The following is a 26,340-nucleotide window of genomic DNA, read 5'->3' on the forward strand; positions in this document are numbered from 1 at the left end:
AAGTTTGAAGTGTTACCTACTTGGGTTTGAGTTCAACTGTGTGTTAGACTGGAATGATCCGCCTTCTACTCGCCGCAGTTCTCGACTGACAAACGGGAAAACTTTGCGCGGTGCGCATTTATTCAGTCGGCAGATACCAACTCAAATTACTAAACAGGGGAGCGCGGAATGGAACGAAGCTTACTTTGGGCCAGTTTCTATATAACTACTTTGGTAATTTTTGGTTGGTTATAATAAGTAATCCATTAGGCTTTATTTTATATGTACTTTAATTGATTTTGATGATTTTTTTTAGTTTGTGTTAAATTATAATTTGCACGTTTGTTCGATGTGTTGTGCAAACTAATAGATGGGATCACCCTTTTACAGTCTATGATCGCCACAACATTTTATAATAGAAACTAATTACAACTAAACCGATTAAATTATTAATTAAAACCGTACTACAGTAGCATTAACTATAATATTTTGATATATATATATATATATATATATATATATATATATATATATATATATATATATATATATATATATATATATATATATATATATATATATATACACACACACACACACACACTGACTACACTTTGTTCATAAATGCTATGACCTACAGTACAGGTAGGCCTAGCTGTTATTTAGTGAGCTGATCAACTATAAAACATACAGTAGTTTGTGTAGGCCTATAACTGTGTATGGGGTGTCTGACATTAACAGTAATATAGGCCTGATATACAGTTGCCTGTGTAGTTGAAGAAAACTCAGTATTGGTTTAGATTACTTAGTATTTACCACAACAACAGCTTACTATAATTTACTATAAATTACTATAGTACTTTCACAAAAGTGGTCATAGTGCTTTCCTTTGTGTTTATTGGAAGAAAGAGTCTTATATCTGAAAGGTGAGAGGTACAAGAAGACAAAATGGTAATTTTTGGATGAACTAATCCTATAAAATAGCTTGAAAAACACACATTTCGTCAGAAATAGCGCCACTGTGACCACGTGCAAGAACTATAATAGCATTTTTCCAGAAAACAACCATTTGCAACCTTATTATCAATCTGAAGTTGATCAAAGAATCATCAGGTAAATAAAGATAAAAATGAACAGTTGAATTACTATAAAATATAGAGCTTTAATTTATTAGTTAGCAACAGCAAGAGGGGAAAAGGAAAATCATTTACACAATTATCACAGTAACGTCACCTGTGCATTTAGTTTCAAACTGATGACAAAATAAAAACATAAACATTTCTAAAGACTCATCTTAAAAATACCAAGAAATTGTACAACCATTTCCTCTCAATGCAAGACACTGGTTTTGGGGCCGTTTGTGTGTTGTGCAGGGAAAACTCTTCAAATAGCACCAACCGTTGTACTAAATGGTTTGTCATCATCACTTTAAGGTGAATTGTTGTCCTCATTTGCCTGGATAAGCCACTCAGAGAAAATAACACTTTGCCCTTCTGCCCAACACTGACCTTTTCATAAAATATAGGAACAGAACTGCAACGTAGCTATCTTTAATTTCGTAATTACGATACCACTACATAAATCATGCACACAATGAAAAGCCAGCTTCCCAAGACCTCGAGTAGTTTAAAACCATGATAAAATGCTCTATACAGTGTGAACACGTTTTGAAAATGAATGTAGATCCGTCTTATATTATATTGTAGCCTTCACCAGTTTATCTAAATACGTATTTAACTTATGTGCCATCGTTGACTGAATTTCATAAAACCTGTCCAGATCATATTTCATCCCAAAAGTAAAAGTATTCCCAGTATTGAGTTGCGGCTGAAAGGGCATCCCCAGCATAAAACATGTGCCTGAATATTTGGCAGTTCATTCTACTGTGGCAATCCCTGATAAATAAGGGACTAAGACTAAGCAGAAGGAAAATGAATAAATGAATGAAGTAAAAGTATTTATACAACAGTTCTGTCTGGTTCTTGAATCTGATTGGCAGATAGCCAGGCGATATTCTGCAAGTAACAGTACTCGTCCAGCCTTTTCACCCCTTCACCCTTGTTTATTACTCCGCCCACATACAGCAACAAGCAGAGGACACTCTACAGTTTGATAAATATTGCAGCTGTTGGACAACATAATGTACTTTTAAGGCTTTTTTTAGTTGAGAATGTAGTTATTTAGATTGCAACTATGCAGTTTATTTATAAGGATAGTGCCTATTTTAAATTTTTATAATTTCTCCGAGACCATTAGCCTGTCATTGAGCAGGCCAAAGACGTTGCCGGTTGACGCTGTCCATCCACAAGATGGCGACAGAGACCGCATAATAGCCCTTACATGAGAGGAAAAACCGAGCATAATTTTAAATTCCAGCTGCTTTGGCTTTTTCTGGGTTAATTATTGTGATCTAATTGCAACAGAGAAATACTGGGAAATCTCTGTAGACTAATTGTATTTCATGCTGTTCAGCCTAATAATCTTAAAATGTGGGCAAAATCACCTGTTCTGTCATAATTTTAGACATTACACTAGAGAATCATTCAAATACTAGCTCTAAAGTGACATTGGTGAACGAGTAAAGGTTTCTGCTGTTCTGACGTCAGCTGTAGATGTGAAGGAATGGCAGAAGAAAGTAGTTCCTCATACAAAAGGATTTTTAGACTCTCCGTGTTTGATTTAATTTTTTTATATATTCGATTACGCAGTCAAACTGTTGTATAAAAACGCAATATCACATGAATAGCAGTGTGATGTTGCTGTATACCGCATGCACGCCTCCCACCAGTGCCGATATACAGCCACATTGCACTGCTACTCGTGTGATATTGCTCATCTATATATTACAAATGAGGCCTTTTTACTTTTTTGACTGTAATTTTAATTGTAATTATCTTTCAGCCTAATTATTACTGTGATGATAAGCTTTGTAAATCTATTTGAAAAAAAATGTTAGTATGTGTTCTTAATGCAAATAAAAAAAACTTTAATAAATGTATTGTAACAGTAAAATAAGGGGGATATGCTTATGAAAATGATGTCAATTAATGGCTTAACTGTCTATAAATTTCCATTCTTGGTTTAAACATGTTGGTTTAATTTTGAAGAATTTTAAATATTAGTATTTACCTGGGTTTATACTAATTCAAACCTAATAATTATACTGATTCTAATGTAAAACTATAAAATATGGGGCAAAATATCTAAAACATAGTATAGACTATTTCAATGTGGTCATGTCATTGGCCCATGAACATTTCCTGCTTGTTATCAAACTATTTCATAACTGTAACAAGAGGCAATTCAATAATAACTTATGTCACAGCTATCATAACATTATTTATCAATATGTGGCTCTTTTTAGATTCTTGGAGGCTATAGAAAATAAAAATGTAAAACAGGAAATACGTTGGGACCATTGTTTTTGTTTACATCCCTAAAATGGTCTATAACACAGTAAAATAAAGCATTAAAATATGCTTACTGTATATCAAAACGGCTCAAATGAATGAAATGTTGAAATATGACCTGGACATACTTTCCTATATGTGGACACAAGACATCATCATCATGGTGAAATTTGGATTGTGCTTTTAGTCTTTTCAAAAGTGGCATAAAAAACAATAAAAGCGTACTAAGAGCCCTCAGCAGCTGTTGTACATTAGTCAAAACTTGTCCAGTCACAAAAAATAAAAGTTGTGCCATGATTACTTGAAACATTTGTGCAATGAGAACAGATGTTTTGTGTGCATATAGACTGACATTAGGAAGACAATATGAGCTGGTGTTTCATTGTAACCAATGAGGGACCAGAATGCACTTAGGGGGTGGGACTAGTGGTGAAGAGCATTATGATGTCACCGCCGCATGCCCCGCCTGTTTTCCGCATGAAGAGTCCAAGAGGGAAGAATCCTTCCCGTCCGCTCTTTCCATTCTCAGAGTAGTTTAATAGTCTGTGAGTTCATTTCGATATACACGAGTCGTCAAATGCCCGGAAGATGGAAATTGAAAAATAATATTACAATAATATTCGCCCGTTAGGTACTTATACACAAAAGAGCATTCATTTTTCTATTTAAGTACAAAGAAATCCACAGAATGGTACTATATACAACCTACAATAAATACTGCGTATGATATCATCTTTATGTGTTAAAAGGACATGTCTTCCCTTCTGAAGTTCAGTTGGTGGAAGTTTTACTCGTTTATTTTTGTTTTATTTTTCTCTCATGTCTCCTCCTCGTCCCCGTGATGTCTGCGATTTCGTGGTTTCTTCTGCTCCTTGAGCTCTTTGAGGTCTTTGGCCTTGATGACCCCGGTCAGAGGGTCTCCATACTGCCAATAGTCCTGGCAGTACTGGTTTATGAGGCCCATCTCGGGCTGGCTGAGGATGGTCAGCAGGTCTTTGTATTGCCCGGTGCTGGGGGTCCAGGTGCTGGACTGGAGTGGAGAGACGGCCGGACGCCCAGTGTCCACAAGGATGTTGTTGACGGCCTGATTGGTCAAGACGAGCAGCTGCAGTTTGACCAGGGTGTGCTTGAAGTTCTTCTCTGTGGCGGTGCAGATGTAGATGCCAGAGTCTGAGGACTGGAGAGAGCGCAGAAGTAAACCTTGATCCGTCTTCAGCACACGGCCATCACTGCGGACCTGCACAAACACACACAGTAACAATTATTGGCATTATTATTGGCACTGTTTACAGTTCATACTAATTACCAATATTCATTTGCTTGTTATGGCAGAGATACGCGCACACACACACACACACACACACACGCACACACGCACGCACACACACACACACACACACACACACACACACACACACACCACACACACACACACACACACACACACACACACACATTATAGTATTTTACTATTTAATTTTGTCATTTTTTATATTGTATATAATTATTTTTTCACAATTTATTGAGATAGGATAGTCGAGGACAGACAGGAAAGCATTGAGAGCAGGGCATGACAGAAACTGTATGTTTTTTGCTATTCCTGTGCAGAATTTTGTAAAAAATAAATAATTTTAAAAATCTGCAGATTTTGCAAGTATGATTTTGCAAGTATTCAGTAACTAAAAACTTAAAATAGGTAATAAAAAATAAAATAAACTACTTTTAACCTTTTATTTAAGGTTTACAATGCAAATCTAATCTACTTGTATGATAAAGCAAGTCTCTCATATATCTACTAAAAGACAGCAAATATTACTTTACAAACTGTAATGTAAATAAATCATATAAACATTTGCATATTAGTCAATAATATTACTGACATTAATAGAAAAATTGAATAAAAATATTCCTACACACATTTAAATTTATGAAATAAATGGACTCAATGATGGGCTAAAAAAAATCTGCATTTCTGCATGGGCAAATTCTGTGTTTATCGATATTTCTTACGGATGAATCTAAGATGAAAAAATACTGTCTCTTACCAATAAGGTTACTGACTCACATTCTTTGCATCTGCTGTATTTATTCATGCCTGTACATGTACAGTATGTGTGTGTGTGTGTGTGAGTACTCACTTCTCTTCTCCTGTCGCTGTTGTCTCTGTGAAGGTGCCACTTGATGGCAGCGTGTGGTGATCTGGCCTGGCACTCCAGAAAGGTGCTGCTGCCCTCCACCCCATACTGCACCGTCTCCAGTGTGTTCTTATTAACTGAACAACAAAAAAAAAACCCACGTCACTCCTCAATCCTCCACATCAAATCCATCACATCAGAACCAGCAGACTGAGCTCATGTAAACACACGCTCTTCTGTTAACAGCTCATTCAAGAAAACATGACTGAATTTCACACACACGCTTCATTCACATCAACAAATCTCGCAAATTAATGAAACTGAATGTATGAGCTGATGATGTTGATAAATGTGTCAAAGCAGTATTAACTAGGAGTGATTTAGTCGTGCGTAAAAATGTTTATTCGACAGACGTATTTACTAACAAAACAGACAGGACTACGTCTATTTATTGAGCTTATATGCATTAAATTAGTGTATTTACAAATATTAAGTGATGTTAGACTGATAGCTTACTGTTGGAATTGTATCCTCTGCACTGGCGTATGGGGTTCCCGTATTTTACGTCTTGTCGACGGCTGCGTCTAAAAGGAAGCCAATAAGACAAAATAAGAGATTTATTTCCATCTGTAAACATCAGCGCATCAAAGCATATTACATGGGGACAGTAGTAGTAGACAATACATCTGATTAGACAATTTTGTGTGTGTGTATATATATACATGTATGTATATATATATATATATATATATACACACATGTATGTATATATATATATATATATACATACATACATACATACATGTATATATATATATATATATATATATATATATATATATACATACATGTGTATATATATATATATATATATATATATATATATATATATATATATATATATATATATATATATATATATATATATACATATACATACATACATACATATATATATATATATATATATATATATATATATATATATATATATATACACAAATACAGTTGAAGTCAGAATTATTTGCCCCCCTGAATTATAAGCCCCCCTGTTTATTTTTCGCCAATTTTTTTCAACATATTTCTAAACATAATAGGTTTAATAACTCATTTCTAATAACTGATTTCTTTTATTTTTGCCATGATGACAGTAAATAATATTGACTAGATATTTTTCAAGACACTTCTATACAGCTTAAAGCGGCATTTAAAGGCTTAACTAGGTTAATTAGGTTAAGTAGGCAGGTTAGGGTAATTAGGCAAGTTATTGTAAAACGACGGTTTGTACTATTGACTATCAAAAAAATATATATAGCTTAAGGGGCTAATAGTTTTGACCTTAAAATTAAACTTATGTTTTTTTAAATAATATATATATATTATATTCTAGCCGAAATAAAACAAATAAGACTTTCTCCAGAAGAAAAAATATCATCAGACATACTGTGAAAATTTATTTGCTCTGTTAAACATAATTTGGGAAATACTTAAAAAAAATTATATAAAAATAAAAGGGGGGCTAATAATTCTGACTTCAACTGTACACACACAACAGTTCTGTCTGGTTCTCGAATATGATTGGCTGATAGCCATGCAATAACAGCACTCGTACAGAAATAATTCACCCTTGTGTATTACTCCACCTACATGAGAAGCAAAAGAATAAACTCACTTCAGTTTGACAAATATTGCAGCTGTTGGACAACATGATCTACTTTGTAGGCTTTTTTGGCGTGAATGTAGTAGTTTAGATTGCAATAATTGCAGTTATTTTATAAGGATAGTGCCTATTTTAAAAATACTTATAAATTTCAATTCAGCACGTTGTCGGATATGAGCTTGTCATACTGAACAGAGCAAAGAAATTGACGGTTGATGTTCTGCTACAAGATGGTGACAGAGACTGCATAATAAGTCCTTAGGGAGAAAAACTCAGCATAAAATTTAAACTACTGCTGAAAAATCATTTTAAAACAGGTAAGTGACATTCTAAGTCCATCTCTCTCTTCTGTATGTTGTAGTGTGTATTTATACCATAGTAATCTGGTAGTGTTTGCTTTGCTTTGGCTTTTTTGGGGTTTATTATTGTGATCTCCCAATTGATACTGGGTAATCTCTCTAGACTGATGCCATTTGCTGGGGGGCTCATATGCTGGTCAGCTGTATGGGATCCAATAGTTTATGTTCATATGATTATTAATTAAATGTTTCTAAATGTCTCTAAAAGTGAGGGGGATGTATCCATTTAAATCCGTACAGCCTTATAATCTTAAAATGCTGAGCAAAATCACCTGTTTTGTCATCATTTTAGACATTACGCTAGAGAATCATTCAAATACTAGCTCTAAAGTGACGTTGGTGAAGTAGCGACGGTTTCTGCTGTTCTGATGGATTTTAGATTTTAGCTTTGTAGATTTTTATGCAAAATGAATTATATGTTTGAGAATTCAATCTGAATATGATTGTGTATTTAAAATGTCAACGGCTGCGTCTAAAAGGACATCAATGAGACAAAATAAGAGATTTATTTCCATCTGTAATCATTAGAGCATGAAAGCATATCACATGGGGGAAAATTGTAGTAGATATCGGATCGGAATTTTGTCAAACTTTAAAAGAATAGTGTAAAGTATAGTGATGGGAGAAACAGAACTTTCTGAATCAACTTCTTCAATAAATGATTCGGTTTTTCGCAGCACTGAAAAATCAGTGCAAACGCAACACAATCTAAAATCATTACTTTTTTTTTTTTTTGGAACCGGATGAAATCTCGTTACTTTTGTCATCAAAATCATGATTGGCAATGATGTGAATATGTTAAAGGGTTAAAAAAAACACTTGCCTATTTGCGGACAAAAATACATTATATATTATAATACATAATATATTTTAAATATTCAAAGCGTATAAAATCCATCATAAAATCTTCTTTAAATTTTAAATAACTATCAAAAAAATATTACTGAACAAAAATATATTGACTGATTGATTATCCTGAGTAAAAAAAAAAAATCATTTCAAGGCTGACTGCACAATGTGGCCAGAGGATTAAATATGAAGTGTTTTTATAATATGTTGTAGTTAGTTTGGCTGTTTTACATAGAGCATGATTGTAAGAGATTATTAAATTACCACTTTTTATCATACAAATGTATAATGAACACATTTTTAAATTAATTCATGATTGGATAAAAACTGTGAAAGTTTGAAATCTTCCCAAAGCAGTGTTTTGCTCATCAGTATTACATCACAAAGCCACGATGAGCGATCCTCAACACATAATCTTGTATGTGTTAAGTTCAACAGAAGAAACTGTTCAGGGATTTCATCTTTTTTGCAACATTTGGGGAAAATCCTTTGCCGTTTCAAAATCTGAATGATGTCTCTAAATGACGTTCAAACAAATCAAACACTTTAGAGTCAATTAAAACTGTGATTTCACAAATGACTAATGCATCTGATCACATGCAAAGAAATGAAGTTCAGTTACAAAACCCAATGTTCCTAGAAATTAGGAGGCTGTGACTGGAAATGAGGCTCATTTTTCCTCTGAATCCTCATGCCTGGAATGTGAGCCTTATTTGCATGCTTTGGCATATTTACCTCTTCTGTGAGGCTGAGTATCTAGAGCAGGATTTGCCGTCCCAGGCACAATATGGGTCCCGCGCCAAACAGCAGTCAGCACAGGCCTCGCCATAGACGTCACAGCGGTGCAGAGCCACATGGGTCACTCCCACTGCAGACGCCACATACAGTTGTTGCTGCAAAAAGAATAAAAAAAAAAGTTATTTAAGCATTACCTTTGCATGGTGAAGCATCATCTGTATGGAAGCATTCAGTATCAGTAGTCAAAATCATTTTTAAATGTAATATGGCAGTCTATTACAGCACATTTCTGTGTTTAAATTTGTATTTTCCAAGACATGTAGGCAAATTCATTCATTCATTCATTCATTCATTCATTCATTCATTCATTCATTCATTCATTCATTCATTCATTCGTTCATTCATTCATTCGTTCATTCGTTCATTTTCCTTCAGCTTACTCTCTTTATTTATCAGGGGTCGCCACAACAGATGGAACCGCCAACTTATCCAGCATATGTTTTACACAGCGGATGCCCTTCTACCTGCATCCCAGAACTGGGAAACATCCATATACTGTACACTCATTTACACACATACACTGCGGCCAATTTAGTTTATTCAATTCACCTATAGCGCATATCTTTGGACTGTGGGGGAAACCAGAGCACCCGGAGGAAACCTATGCCAAAATAAGGGAAAACATGCAAACTCCACACAGGAATGCCAACTGACCCAGCCGGGACCCAGCTGAGGCAACAGTGCTAACCACTGAGCAACCATGTCACCCATGTAAGCAAAGTTTCATGCAAAATGAAAATTAAATGATATACTTTACATTTGCCATTTTATATGCCATTTTATTAATTTCAGAATTAATCTAGATTATAATGGCTCATTTGAATTCTGCCGAAGGCATTCAGAATTTCATACCTGCCAACACTCCTGTTTTTCCCAAGAATCTCCCGTATTTCAGACCCATCTCCCGTATTGTTCTGTCTCCCGGAAAACCCAACGCGCAACCATCTCCATACCCGCTCTCCACCTTGCACCCCCCCATATAGAATATGTGTGCTACCCAAATAATAAGTCTTTGAGACAGGGTTTATCAGGCCAGGCGGCGCATTAGACCAGGGGCTCATCTCCTATTTCCAAAATGCATCACAAACTGCTGGAGAAACTGTTTTACTATGAAAATTGGTGATGAAAATAAATGATGTTCAATAAGATTTGCTTGTTTACACTAACTGTTTATTCAGTTAAACATGAATTTTGAACTGTAGGCCTACATAAGCTCCAAACAACGACTTTTGATTACCTTAATATGACTTAAGTCATAACTGAACTAAACAGGAATGGAATTAAGACGTGGAGTATGCATATATTAGTTGCATTATTGAAGTAAACACCGCGATCAAACTATTACCGTCATGTAGAACTATTCGCCATATTTTCCGACAAGATCCACACACGCGCCTGTCGGCAAAGTATATACACACACTGACACTGTCAGCACACACACACACAAATCGCAAAATGCGGAAGTTTTTTTTCTTTCCAATTGGCGTGTGTTATTAAATTCCATAACACTCTCACCAGTCCTTACTCCTTATTTGTGTCTAATACCCCATTTTGTCACAATGACATGAATGTTCATGTTCATGAGTTACAGTGAAACTGCCGAACTGCAGTTAAAGTAAGGCATCCTGCTGATTTGATTCAGAAGGGCACTTGTTTGTCAGATGGCTCATCGGTCAGGTATACATCCGCGCTAAAATATCAAGGTGAAAGTCATCATAGCTTGCGTAGAATAGACCCAGCTCCCAACCCAACTTTAAGAATAGATTAACGGCAATATTTTTTTTTAATCGCCCGATAAGTCTCACGTTAACGTCGCGTTAACATTTTCTTCTCGGCTTGGTCTCTTTATTAATCAGGGGTCGCCACAGCGGAATGAACCACCAACTCATCAAGCATGTGTTTTATGCAGCGGATGCCCTTTCAGCTGCAACCCATCACTGGGAAACACCCACACACACTCATTCACACATATACACTACAGACAATTTAGCTTGCCCAATTCACCTATAGCACGTCTTTGGACTTGTGGGGGAAACCGGAGCACCCGGAGGGAATTCACGCGAACAGTGGGAGAACATGCAAACTCCACACAGAAATGCCAACTGACCCAGCCGAGGCTCGAACCAGCAACCTTCTTGCTGTGAGGTGAACGTGCTACCCACTGCGCCACTGTGATGCCCGATTTGCATAGTACATTTCAAAATGAATTTTGCAACTGACATGCTTCCATACAGTTGATCACAGAAGCCAAAGTGATAAATCGTCTGCTGTAAAACCCTTTTGGAAAGACGGCAACCCTAATGTCTCTGAGCTGCAGGAGCAGGCAGGTCTGTGCAGGTTCTGAACTGCAAATTTAAGCCTGTCCTGATAATGGAGTGTTTTTCTTCAAGCGTTTAGACACTTGACATTTCTGTTTTTAGGATCAGCTGTTTTAAATCAGTTATTCTGGCAGGGGGGGGTTAAATTACAGTCTAGCACTGATGTCATACCACATCTGCCAACAATACCGATTATGATGAAAGAATAAAACACAAATGAAGTTTAACATTTTAACTCCACGCATCTGTGAAATTGGTAAACCCATATAAAAGCAGCCTGGGATCAGTTTTAGACAGATAGCAGCTGCGGGTCTAGTATAAAGGGAACCTAGAGTATTATGCAAAAATCACTTTTATAAAGGGTTTAAACACAATTTTGTGGTGACAGTCTGTGAAAATAGCCAGCCTCTAATGGTAAAAATGTATTAATTATTTTTTTTATAATCACACTTCATAAAAACAGTCTGCAGAAACACTTTGACATTCTCCCTTTGTACATACGTGTCATTCGGTAAGCCCCGCCCATTATTGACGATCTCTCCCTCATTAGCATAAACAGCCCTGAGTGAGAAGCAGCCTTTTTGCATCTGCTGCTCTGCTAATGCAAAGGCATTTTAGCTCCGCCCTCTTTTCAAAGTGGGGCTGAGAGCACAATCACAATCTCATTTGAATTTAAAGCGACAGTCACCAAAATGGCACAGTTTAGATCAAAGCCTAAAAGGGGCAGGTTCAAAGAGTTATAAAACATTGCTTGTGGGATATTGTGATCTGAAACTTAATAACAGGTTACTAATTCATAATAGGTCCCATTTAAATTGGTTCATTGTTTTCCTCTTGATGGTTTTATTCATAAAAAATACATTAATGTTAGCAAGTAATTTGACCAGGTTTAGTAACTAATTCTTACCCGTTTTGAAGAAATCTTCATAGTTGTGATGGGAGTAGGGACCTGAAAATGAAATATAAACTTTATGAAAATTTATATATACAGCTACAGAAAAAATATAGACCTCTTCAATTATCAGTTTACCTGCATTTATTAGGTGTTAGTTTGAGTTAAATGCATTAAGTAGAGTAAAATTAGTTGTTGTCTGATTTTATAGGTCTAATTTTAAGGTCTACTAACATTTCTGCCAAATTTCATATCAAATTATTGTCACTTCAAGAATTATTTATTTTTCAAGAAAACGAAAATTGTACAACACAACATGCATTCACTAGTTGTGATTAGTTTATGAACCAAGTTTGGTAAACATTGATATTGTGTATCTAAAATTAAATATCAAGACTATTACTATTTTTAAATAATGAATGTATTTTGATTAAACAACTGCTAAGTATAAAAGTTGACTTTAAATTAGATGACAATTATTCAATAAAATTTAATTAATGAAAGATGCAAAACAAGACATTAGCATAGCTATGAGATGGCGGTTAAAGGGATAGTTACCCAAAAATGCAGCATTACGAATTCAGAAGAAAAGAAAATCAAGGGTGGAAATCTGACCTTAAAGACCTCCACTTCCTCCAGCACCAGTTCTTCTGTCTGTAGGTCATCACTGGGCAGGACAATCACCTTCTGCACCGTTCCTCTGTCTGTAGATCAAAGTCACTCTGTCAGTCATAGCATTCAAAAACACAACCACTATTTATGAAACAGACTCTTTCCAGGTCACTGATACAGAAGACAGGACAGATGTGATGTGTGTTAGGTAGGTGTATTTCTTTTCTTTTCTTTTTTTCTCTCTCAATATTAATGTCACTACATAATAATACTACTACTACTACTACTACTACTACTACTACTACTACTAATAATAATAATAATAATAATAATAATAATAATTATTATTATTATTATTATTATTATTATTATTATTATTACCTTCAGAATTATTAATATCACTGTAGCATGCACAAAACATTACTTGCATTATCACAGACGTCAGGATTATAATTTTTATTATCATTACTATTATTATCATTATCATTATCATTATTATTATTATTATTATTATTATTATTATTATTATTGTTATTATCATACTATTTAAAGATTCTAATTGATTGTCCTTACTGTGCATACATTCCGGTTGTTTACATTTTTGTCCATGTTTTGCACACTTTGCTAAAATAAAATACAATAAAATAAAAAATACAATAAAATAAAAATGAAATAAATTACAAATAAAATATAATAAAATAAAAATGAAATAAATTACAAAATAAAATATAATAAAATAAAAATGAAATATATTATAAAATAAAATATAATAAAATAAAAATGAAATATATTATAAAATAAAATATAATAAAATAAAAATGAAATGTATTATAAAACAAAATGAAATAAAATAATAAAAATTAAATAAATTAAAAGATAAAATAAGATAAAATTTTATAAAATAAAATACAAAATACAATAAAATTAAAATGAAATAAAATATAAAATTAAATAAAATGTAAAAATTCTTAACAATTTTATTAAAAATACAATAAAATAAAATGAAATAAATTATAAAATAAAAAATAAAAATAAAATAAAAATAATAAAAAATACAATAAAATAAAAATGAAATAAATTGTAAAATAAAAAATTAATATAAAATTAAAATAATAAAAAATACAATAAAATAAAAATACAATAAATTCTAAAATAAAATAAAATTAAATAAAAACAACAAAGAATGGCCATCTTTGACCCAAAAATATTCAAAGTATCACGTCATTCCTCTGACATCTTACAGTCTGTTTCATATACTTCAAGCCTTTTGTGTTTACATCTTACAAAACGTCTCGATGATTATCTTTCACTGACTCCTGAAACCCTTGAGTTACTCTTTCTTTCCGTCCCATCTACCATTCACGTTCTCCATGGAGCATCATTTCCTTTTAAAATCCCTCTTTTGTTTTCTCTGTGTTTGATGGCAGACTCATCTTTCAGCTCCGTCTCTGCTGGTATTTCAATGACTTTTTTGCTCTACCAAAACGCTTGTTTGATTTAAGCGTGCCCGTTGCATTCCTCTGCACACGCTGCTGGAGATTTAATGCAAGCGGAGCAATACATCTGACCCGAGCTTAGAATGTTCCTGTAAGTGCTTGTAGGAGCAATGGGGCAAGAAGAGTTGATTTAAAAACCCATTAGACTCTCAGACGCACAAAAGCAAGAAAAACAGACATAAAGGGATAAACCTACAGCACCCACAAAATGATGTAAGTCTGACTCTTTAAGGTTATAAGACACGGTAAGGATCGTTTAGTGTAGGATGATAGATCCTCAGACAGTGACCGTCTGGCCTTAAGGTGCTGCATTCACAGATTTTATATCAAGAACAGAAAGAGAAACACAAAAGCCTTTTTTGGGGTGTTTGACATCCATCTAAGTACAGTCAGATGCGTTTCAGCGTCTCTGATAAATGAGGAGATAGAGTTCATTTATCCTGCGGCAGCTTCAGAAAAGGGTCTCAGAGGATCAGTGGAGAGAGAGAAACTACTATACATGACTTTTACAGAGTTAGAAACTTAAAATATCAAATTAGAAATGAGATGAAACATGAAAGAAAGTTGGAACAGTGTAAACAAAAACCTCAAACAAATAAATAAACACATACTTGTCATTTTAAGGGCTCAAAACCATGTAAACATTAATTATGAAAACAGGTCATAGCTTAGGTTGTGTAAATTTTCTAAACTTAAGCTAAAATAATTAATCCAAAATCAGAAACATAAATATTAATAATAATTCCTTGTCATTTTCCTCATTTCCTTCAGCTTATTCCCTTTATTCATCAGGGGACGCCACAGCGGAATGAACCGCCAACTTATCCAGCATATGTTTTACACAGCGGATGCCCTTCCAGCTGCAACCCATCACTGGGAAACATCCATACACACTCATTCACATACATACAATACAGACAATTTAGCCTACCCAATTCACCTACCACATGTTTTTGTACTTGTGGGGAAACCGGAGCACCCAGAGGAAACCCATACCAACACGGGGAGAACATGCAAACTCCACACAGAAATGCCAACTGACCCGGTTGAGGCGATCGTGCTACTCACTGCGCCACCGTGACGCCAATAATAATAATAATAATAATAATAATAATAATAATAGAAATAATAATAGTAATACTACTACTACTACTAATAATAAAAATAATAGTAATAATAATAATAAAATAATAATAATAATAATAATAATTATTAGTGATGAAAATAGGTCATAGTTAGTTAGGGTGTCAAATTTTCAAAACAAAGCTAAAATAATTACTCCAAAATCAAAAACATAAACATAATAATAATAATAATAATAATAATAATAATAATAATAATAATAATAATAATAATAATAATAGTTTCTTGTAATTTTAAGACCTTAAAATCAGGTAAATAATTTAAAATGAAGTCAGCACATATGTTATTTTTTTTGTTAAAGATTTAATTGGTAATTAAATTCAATGATTTTTGAATGATCATGCTACATTGTAGACTGAATTAATAATGCAGCAATTCAGCATAGCAGAAATAAATTATGTTTTAAAATATATTATTAAAAATTCTAATTTAAATATTTCTAAATGATAGTAATTAGCACATTAACTGACAGATCAAAATTGTAAAATAACAAATATTTTTAGATAAATATGAAAACAAAAATTCAGAATGGAACAAACTGTGAAAAATAGAAAAGAAAAAGTGAAAGCTCCCTGCTCTACAATATGAATAGTTAAAATTTTTTTACATTTGATTATGGATAATAGTTTGTATTATATATAATTGTAGTAACTGAACATGCATAAAACAAAGATTTTCATCAAACTCACCTGTCCCCAGGAAGAGCACCTCATAGTTTCCATCGGCCGCTGTGACCTGGTCCACAGTGATGGTGGTGAACTCATAGTCCACGTTGGTCCTGACCACCAGGGGGCGCTTGTGCACCGGATACACAGAGTTGTACATTGTAGGATGATTCCGCATAAAGTTGATGACCTCGTCTGGATAGTCCTTAGTGGACTTCATGTTCGGGGTGAAAGTCCCACCAGGACACTGAAAAACAAGCAAACGAACAACAAAAAATCAATTATTTTGCTTATACTAAACCATTAACACACTTTCAATTGCTGCTTCAGATTGTTTGAAGCTTGTTGATATAAAAGGGACAGATAAAAAAGTATCACCACCAACAACACAAATGAAGATATTTTGAAGAATGTTGTAAACTGGTTACCATTGACATCCGTAGTAGGAATTAAATATACTATGGAAGTCAATGGCTTCTAACATTCTTCAAAATATGTTCCTTTTGTGTTCACCAACAACACAAAAGAAGATATTTTAAAGAATGTTGTAAACTGGTTACCATTGACATCCGCAGTAGAAATTAAATTTACTATGGAAGTCAGTGGCTTCTAACGTTCTTTAAAATATCTTCTTGAGTGTTCACCAACAACACAAAATAAGATGTTTTGAAGAATGTTGGAAACTGGTTAACACAGACATCCATAGTAGAAATTAAATTTACTATGGAAGTCAACAGCTACCAACATTCTTCAAAATATCTTCTTTTGTGTTCACCAACAACACAAAAGAAGATATTTGAAGAATGTTGTAAACAGGTTGCTACTGACATCCATAGTAGAAATGAAATATACTATAGAAGTTAATGGATACTAAAATTCTTCAAAATACCTTTCTTTGGCGTTCACCAACACAAAACAAGATATTTAGAAGAATGTTGGAAACTGGTTACCATTGACATCCGTAGTAAGAATTAAATATATGCAAGTTAATGGCTTCTAACATTCTTCAAAATATCCTCTTTTGCGTTCACCTACCACACAAAAGAAAATATATTGAAGAATGTTGGAAACTGGTTACATTGACATCCGTAGTAAGAATTAAATATATGGAATTCAATGGCTACTCACATTATTCACAATATCTTCTTTTGCGTTTACCAAAAACACAAAAAAGACATTTTGAAGAATGTTGAAAACTTGTTACCATTGACATCTATAGTAGGGATTAAATATACTATAGAAGTCAGTAGCTTCTAACGTTCTTTAAAATATCTTCTTGAGTGTTCACCAACAACACAAAATAAGATATTTTGAAGAATGTTGGAAACTGCTTACATTGACATCCATAGTAGGGATTAAATATACTATGGAATCAACGGCTTCTAACATTCTTCAAAATATCTGTTGATTCCATAGACGTTGATTTCATAGTATATTTAATACCTACTATGGATGTCAATGGTAACCAGTTTTCAACATCTTCTTTTGTGTTCACCAACAACACAAAAGAAGCTATTTCGAAGAATGTTGATAACTCAAAATATATTCTTTTGTGTTCAACAGATGAAAAAAAAACTGATCTGAACTGAAATAAAGACAATTTAAATTTTTAGGTGAACTATCCCTTTAACCTTCAACAGCAGGTCTAGATTAATATTACTCACTAGTTTTCTATAATCCATCTTATTATCAATATTCTGGTTCATATGAAGGCAGAACTCACTGTTCCCGGACGGGGGTAGGGGATTTTTCCAGAGTAGGCCACCCACTGATAATTGGGACCTTCTTTGTGGGCAAAAGGTCCATTGAACACCATCCGAATGTCCGCCATGGAGTAGACACAGACCGCCGAGCCCTTGAATACAGACCTAGAGGGGAAAATATGAGCATTTTTGTTAGAAAGTTCATATGTGGAACTAAGTGCTGCTAGAGGTGAAAAGAGAAAAAAGCAGATGCAAACACCTTCCAGAGTTACTACAGTTTCCAGATGGAGGAAAAGCTGAGACTCACCCGGACACAGAGAAGACCCCGTAGATGACTGGGTTTTTAGTGTCCTGCGTGGGCTGTATGTACACATCTCCTAAAAGACACAAACACAGCAGAGTGAAGGAGTTGGATGAGAAACACTGCTAATATTTGCAGTGCATAAATCAAACGCATTTACTGAATGTTGAGACAAACTTCCTGTGACTCAGAGTTTCTCGCTGCATTTCACTCAACATCTATGAAGAAACATGAGATTCGGTTCTCCTTTTAGCATCTCTTCAATCAGGCTTGATTGGGTTACAGTATATCGTTATTAAACACAGATGAGACGTCCAAGACATTTTTTTCATGTTTCATAAAGATAAAGAAAGATGTAAAACTGCACTACATTTGTATTTTAAACAGTAATGAATACATTTAACAAGATAAATTCTTATGCAGTGGGTTTTTTAAGCATTATTATGATTTTAGTATTTATTATCCTTTTACGTGTTTTCCCCATCCAGGTGTTCATTTTAAATTTAAGTTGTTTTAACTCAATTTTGAGTTAAAAATGGGCAAACCCAACCACTTGGTTTAAAAAATATTATTAAAATCATTTTAGACCAGGGTTGGTTTGCCCATATTTTACCTCAAGATTTGCTTTTGTTATTTGATTGTGTAATATTCTTATATAGCTTTATTATTAAAATGATCATTGTTGTTGTTATTTTTAGTAGTAGTAGTAGTAGTAGTGCATAAAAATAACAAGAGAATATTGCAACTCACTGAAATTAAAACAAGTGCCCAGCAGGCACAGGAGGCGAATATGAAATTGTGGGATGTTGCATTTTGAATGAAAATTAAAATCGGGTTGACATCAGAACCCAATATCAGGCTGACGTCAATGTCCGGCAGATGCTGCTTTTTGTTTTAATCGCTTTTTGGTCGCTCCAACGCAACCTAAAATCAACAAAATATCAACGTCTAATGATGTTACATCACGTCTAACGACGTTGTGTGGACGTTATCACTATGACGTCTATCAGACGTTGGATTTTGGTTGCCATAGCCTACCTGACGAATAAATGTTGGTATTTGATGTTAATTTGACGTTGGCCTAAGATGTTGGCTTGACATTGGATTTTGGTCACTTACCAAAGCAACCTAAAATCAACCAAATATCAATGTCATTTGACATCATTATTGGACATCAAAATAACGTACACTGAATTTTGGTCACCCGACATCATTACCTAATCTAACCTAATATTAATGTCTTATGACGTGTGCCTGCTGGGTGTAAACAGTGTAGGTTTTCATCTAATATTGATATTTTATTGTACTTCAGTTTTACAGCATAATTATTTGAAATATTTTAGCCTTTTCACTAACTAGAACACACTATACAAGTACTGATCATCGCCTTGTTTACCTCATTTATAAAAAAAGAGACTGTGTGTAAAATCTACTCTGAAAACTGCTGAGCTGGCATGCATAAACACTTGTGTGTGCATGTGTTTGTGTGTATAGAAGAGTAAGTGTGTGCGTGTGTGTGTAAGGATGACTGAATTGCTCCTCAGGGAAACTCACAGGATAATAAGGATGAGGACAGCAAAGCATATGGTTCATATTGCCTCACACACACATCCTGCCAACCTTTATATCCTATCTGAGTGGAGCTGTACATACAGTATACTGTAATGCAGGTGAAGCATCATGTGGATATGGATTAAAGACTTGGGTTTATGAGACGACCATTCATTCATTCATTCATTCATTTTCCTTCGGCTTACTCCCTTATTTATTAGGGGCCGCCACACCGAAATGAACCACCAACTAGTCCGGCATATGTTTTACACAGCGGATGCCTTTCCAGCTGCAACCCAGTACTGGGAAACACTCATACACTCTCACATTCACACACACAATCATATACTACAGCCAATAATAATATAGTAAACATTTCTCTTTTTTTTTAAGAAACATTTTTCTTATGTTTTCAACTAATATCATCTTAAACACCCTCTCTCTCCAACTCACATCAATGCATTTGGCAACCCGAGGCAAATTTTCCCCATTCCTCTTTCACAACAGGAGAGATGCAGTTAATGGAGTGTATCTGAGGATCCTCAACAATGATGAACACATACTTTTAATCTGACACATCTTTACAGCATTCTCTAACAAACATTTGTCCATCTGGGACGAATCTGCCAAATCCTTAATGTCTTCCAACTGTTCAAATTCACGAAAGCTTTTAAATGCAAAGGCAGAGTCACATGAGCACAGCAGCTGTATAGAATCAATATAAAGACTTACAGTGTCATACTCAATAATACACAACAGAAAAAGCACACAGAACAGTTCTTTCAGAAGAAATGTAAGACACGAAGCGCAAGACTTTAAATTCCAATGATATGCAATATAAATTACAGACTGGATTGCAAACACTATGGTTAATATTGTATTTCTAGACCAATGTGACCTTTAAGAGTCTGAGAAAATCAATTATGACGAAGACTTCTTATATAAACAGATTAATGTGCAACGATTCATGCAGTTATTTTGAACTAATAATTGATCAAAGAAACAAAATATATAGTATATAATAAAAAAAACTAATAAAAATAAAACAAACAAAAAACAACTGCATTAAAGCTTACACAAGGCCAGCACATATGTTTTCTGGTGAAAAAAAATATATATTTAATTGATAACCTTATTAACAGATTTTTTTGAGGATCATGTGACATTGTAGACTGGATTAACACTGCTGAAAATGTAGCTTTGGATTGCAGAAATAAAAATACATTTGAAAATATGTTTACAAAGAAAAGGTATAATTATTTTTTTTATTTATTTTATTTTTTAAAAATGGTTTAGCAATACAATTTCACAATAAGCAAGGTATCTACATACACTCACCGGCCACTTTATTAGGTACAGTTGTCCAGCTGCTCGGTAACACAAATTTCTAATCGGCCAATTACATGGCATGCATTTAAACATGTAGACATGGTCAAGATGATTTGCTGCTTTCCAAACCGAGCATCAGAATGAGAAGACATGTGATTTCAGTGTTTCTTTGAACGTGGCATGGTTGTTGGTGCCAGACGGGCTCGATTAATATTTCAGAAACTGCTGATCTACAGGGATTTTCATGCACAACCATCTCTAGGCTTTACAGAGAATGGTCCGAAAAAGAGAAAATATCCAGTGAGGGGCAGTTCTGTGGGCGCAAATACCTTGTTAATGTCAGAGGAGAATGGCCAGACTGGTTCCAGCTGATAGAAAGGCAACAGTAACTCAAATAACCACTCGTTACAACCGAGGTATGCAGAAGAGCATCTCTGAACACACAACACATCCAACCTTGAGGCGGATGGGCTACAGCAGCAGAAGACCACACTGAGTGCCACTCCTGTCAGCTAAGAACAGGAAACTGAGGCTACAATTCACACAGACTCACCAAAATTGGAGAATAGAAGATTGTAAGAACATTGGCTGGTCTGATGAGTTTCGATTTCTGCTGCGACATTCGGATGGTAGGGTCAGAACTTTGAGTCAACAACATGAAAGCATAGAGCCATCCTGCCTTGTTTCAATGGTTCATGCTGCTGGTGGTGTAATGGTGTGAGGGATATTTTCTTGGCACACTTTGGGCCCATTAGTACCAATTGAGCATCCTATCAACGCCACAGCCTACATGAGTATTGTTGCTGACCATGTCCATCCTTTTATGACCACAATGTACACATCTTCTGATGGCTACTTCCAGCAGCATAACGCGCCATGTCAAAGCACAAATCATCTCTGACTGGTTTCTTGAACATGACAATGAGTTCACTGTACTCAAATGGCCTCCACAGTCACCAGATCTCAATCCTATAGAGCACCTTTGGGATGTGGTGGAACGGGACATTCGCATCATGGATGTGCAGCAACTGATTGATGCTATTATGTTAATATGGACCAAAATCTCTTAAAAAATATTTCCAGTACCCTGTTGAATTTATAATCATTAAGGCAGTTCTAAAGGCAAAAGGTGGTCAAACCCGGTACTAGTTAGGGTACCTAATAAAGTGGCCGGTAAGTGTACAAAATCATAATAAAGTCAACCTTTGGAGGATTAGCATTCCAATTATTTATATATGTGATGTACCTATAATTTCTATAAAAAGCAAATGTATAATTATGCCTACTACTACACAACGTAGCATTTTCCACAACTCTTTCTCTCTCCAATAAAACCTTAATGCTGTTCATTCATATACCACCACAACTCAATGAAATACAGCTTTACTGTTCTATTAAAATGCCTGGACATCCCTCCTTCAACACACACACACGCATGCACACACACACATCTAAATCCTCACCTCTCCATGAGCCTATGTAAACATCCTCCCCACTAATAAAGAGCCAAACATGTTTATAAGTGGCGGGAGCCCAGATCTGCTTCTCTAATATAGGCAATAGCAATAAATTCCAGCATGATCATAACCTCTCCATCACTGGGGCCAATTAGACTATAAGTGCAAAAGCGGGACCTTTAGTGGTCCCAGCATTCCTAGCGCTCCACCTGATCCGTCCACAGGGCATGTCCTTCTCTCTGGACGTCATCCGAACTCCCTTTATGTCTCCCTCCGCAGCTCATGGCACATCTCCCACACCTTCAGCTTTCTCAAAAGAGCCTTTTGTTCAGAGAAACAGTGTGGATTTCTGTAACACGGCTCCGAATAAGCTATTATCCATCTCGGCGTACGACCAAAGGGGGAATGTAGTGCCATATGGCGGGGAGAGGGTGAGGTACGTCACCTGGCCCGGTGTAAATGCAGACCTGGAGGCCCACATTAGGGGATCCAGGATGTTGTGGGTGGACGGAGGGATTTTGCATGTGGTTTTTGTAGTAGGGTGTGGGCGACATTGGACAGGGCCACTGAAACCTGACTAACCGGGAGAGGATCTTTCTCATTCACACACTGCTAAAGTGATCCCTAACTGGCCTGCAGCCAAAGCAAACTTCTTTAAGGGTGCTTTTACACCTGTAGATCGATTGTTTTGTTCTGAAACAATGTTTTAATGTTCCCTTTTTTTTTCTTGGTGCAGTTCGCTTTTACACGGCAAAGTCCCTAAATGGAATTTTAGCATTTAAATAAAGGATTATAAAACAGAAAGGTTTCAATTATGAATGGTGACACCCACAGACCTCAGCACCAAAGAGATAATAACTTTTGCTTTCATTCACATTTTTATTATTAATTATGAGCTCACAGAACGAGCTGGCTAGGTTTATGCATGTATACACTTATCATTTATTTATGGCGAGAATTAACAGATGAAGCAGATGAATGTTTTGTCTTGTTTCCCAACAACAACAAAAAAAACACAAAATACAATAAAAAAATATATATATGGAAAATGGGGGTCATTTGGCTAATTTTCTTAACAGGTAAACAGCACTTATTTGCCTACCATTCAGATGTTAAGTTTGAATTATAGATAAATATGTGACTTTGATTCAATAATAATAATAATAATAATAATAATAATAATAATAATAATAATTAATAATAATAATAATAAAAAAATAAAAATAAATAATAACAATAATAATGATAATAATTACAATAACAATAATAATGTTAATTATAATAATATTAATAATAATAATAAAATTAAAATTTTTAGAATAATAATAATAATTATTATTATTAAAATAATAATAATAATAATAATAATAATAATAATAATAATAATAATAATAATAACAACATTTTAAGGTGTTCAATTTTCCATGTGCAAATTATCGCAGCCTGAACAGAACATTACATTTCCACCTGCAGAATACAGAACAATACAAAATATATCCTTATCTACAGTATATACAATGCACAAAGTTAAAAGGCCTAAATGAACAGGCTTCATATACAGTTAATAACACATTTCAATTTAGTAATGTTATTATAGTTATTTTACAATTATCTGTATATATTTGAAAAGTTCAGATGCAAAACCTCTAAGTGCCATCTGAAATTTTATTCTAAAATGAGCGTTGTGTTTATGTTAAATGATATTACTGAATTACTGAACATGCACATAAGAGCCTGGGGAAAATGCAAATTTTAGAAAGAAAATTTCAGATGGCAATAAGAGGTTTTTGCATTTGAACTCTTTATTTATATACAGTTGAAGTCAGAATTATTAGCCCCCTGAATTATTAGCCCCCCTGCTTTTTCCCCCCAATTTCTGATTAACGGAGAGAAGATTTTTTTTCAGCACATTTCTAAACATAATAGTTTTAATAACTCATTTCTAATAACTGATTTATTTTATCTTTGTCATGATGACAGAAAATAATATTTGACTAGATATTTTTTAAGACACTTCTATACAGCTTAAAGTGACATTTAAAGGCTTAACTAGGTTAATTAGGTTAACTAGGCAGGTTAGGGTAATTAGGCAAGTTATTGTATGTTTGTTCTGTAGACTATCAAAAAATATATAGCTTAAAGGGGGTAATAATTTTCACCTTAAAATGGTTTTTAAAAATTTTTAAACTGCTTTTATTCTAGCTGAAATAAAACAAATAAGACTTTCTCCAGAAGAAAAAAAATATTAGACATACTGTGAAAATTTCCTTGCTCCGTTAAACATCATTTGGGAAATATTTAAAAAAGATTAAAAAAAACAAAGGGGGGCTAATAATTCTGACTTCAATTATGTGTCTTCTTACATAACCATCATACGCAGTGATATAGCCTGGTTCATTGCTTTGAATTGCTTTCTCATTACAATCGAAGAGTTCCAGAGTTTGTTGAAACTGAGCTGAGACCATCTCGTTTAGGCAATCTCAAGCCGCTTGTTTTGCTCAAGTCAAAATTATTAGAATTATTATAATTTTTTCAAATATTTTCCAAATTATGTTTAACAGAGAAAGAAAGACTTTTTCACAGTACTTCCTATAATATTTTTTCTTCTGGAGAAAGTCTTATTTGTTTTATTTAGGCTAGAATAAAAGCAGGTTTTAATTTCTTTATTATATTCTTATATTTATTTTTTTATTTATTATATAATATTATTAGCCCCCTAAAGCAATATTTTTTTAATTTGACTGTTTACAGAACAAACCATCACTCTATAGTGACTTGCCTAATTACCCCAACTTTCCTAATAAACCCAATTAACCTAGTTAGGCCTTTAAATAAGATGAATCCTAGTATCTTGAAAAATATCTAGTAAAATATTACTGTCATCATAGCAAAGACAAAAGAAATCAGTTATTAGAAATGAGTTATTAAAACTATTATGTTTAGAAATGTGTTAAAAAATCGTCTTTCCGTTAAAAAAAACAAACTGTGGAAAAAATATACAGGGGGGCTAATAATTCAGGAGATGTAATAATTCTGACTTCAACTATATGCCCAAAACAGAGCTAAGGGAGAAATATGGCAGTTTCTGAAAGAGCACCCTAACAGTCCACATGAGGCCTTTTTTAATCTGTTGGGGATGGGAACGGACACTTACTGAGCTCATCGAAGTGCGTTTCAATCCCGTCAGCGCCTGGGACAGAGCAGATGAGACGGGCTTTCAGGAAGGTGCTCCACTTGTTGACCAAGCAGCAGTGACCGCCGTCATCATTCTGTAAACACGGAGCCATCGGTTTGAGTCAAAATCAAAGAGAAGTGAAATAGCTGCACTGAATTTATGTCAAGCCCCTCCGCAGACGAACAAACAGCCGGGAAAAGTTAGCTGTGAGAAGACATGATTGCAAATAGTGTCTGGTTTGATTCACAAAACACACCCGATCTGGTCTGATGGCCGGCCAAATTTTGGAAAGAGGTGCTTGAGGAATCCTGATTTATTATCTGACTTCAGTCAGGAGCTGTTCATTTTAAAGGTACTGTTGAAGGGATAGTTCACCAAAAAATGCCGTCATTATTTATTCATCATTAGGTCATTCCAAAACGATTTAACTTCATTATGGGTAACTTGGATAAAATTTTCAATACAACTGTAATGTAGTAAATGAAAGTAAGTCACAAAACCACTATAA

At 34.4% G+C, this 26,340-nt stretch overlaps 1 protein-coding gene across 1 annotated transcript in view; it reads right to left on the reverse strand.

Moving 5' to 3' along the window:
- Window positions 1-1,121: 1,121 nt before the first annotated feature.
- The window catches only part of sema3fb (sema domain, immunoglobulin domain (Ig), short basic domain, secreted, (semaphorin) 3Fb), a 140,473-nt gene continuing 115,254 nt past the window's right edge, over window positions 1,122-26,340 (reverse strand). The window contains exons 10-19 of the mRNA XM_056467727.1: window positions 25,812-25,926; window positions 18,327-18,396; window positions 18,040-18,184; window positions 16,341-16,563; window positions 13,016-13,104; window positions 12,416-12,457; window positions 9,127-9,285; window positions 6,041-6,119; window positions 5,528-5,661; window positions 1,122-4,626 (exon numbers count right to left, since the gene is read on the reverse strand). Of these exons, the coding sequence (XP_056323702.1) occupies window positions 4,207-4,626; window positions 5,528-5,661; window positions 6,041-6,119; window positions 9,127-9,285; window positions 12,416-12,457; window positions 13,016-13,104; window positions 16,341-16,563; window positions 18,040-18,184; window positions 18,327-18,396; window positions 25,812-25,926 (1,476 nt within the window). The 3' untranslated portion in view covers window positions 1,122-4,206. The remainder of the gene's footprint in view (window positions 4,627-5,527; window positions 5,662-6,040; window positions 6,120-9,126; window positions 9,286-12,415; window positions 12,458-13,015; window positions 13,105-16,340; window positions 16,564-18,039; window positions 18,185-18,326; window positions 18,397-25,811; window positions 25,927-26,340) is intronic.

This window comes from Danio aesculapii, chromosome 11, assembly GCF_903798145.1.
Source record: "Danio aesculapii chromosome 11, fDanAes4.1, whole genome shotgun sequence".
Classification (NCBI taxonomy): domain Eukaryota; kingdom Metazoa; phylum Chordata; class Actinopteri; order Cypriniformes; family Danionidae; genus Danio; species Danio aesculapii.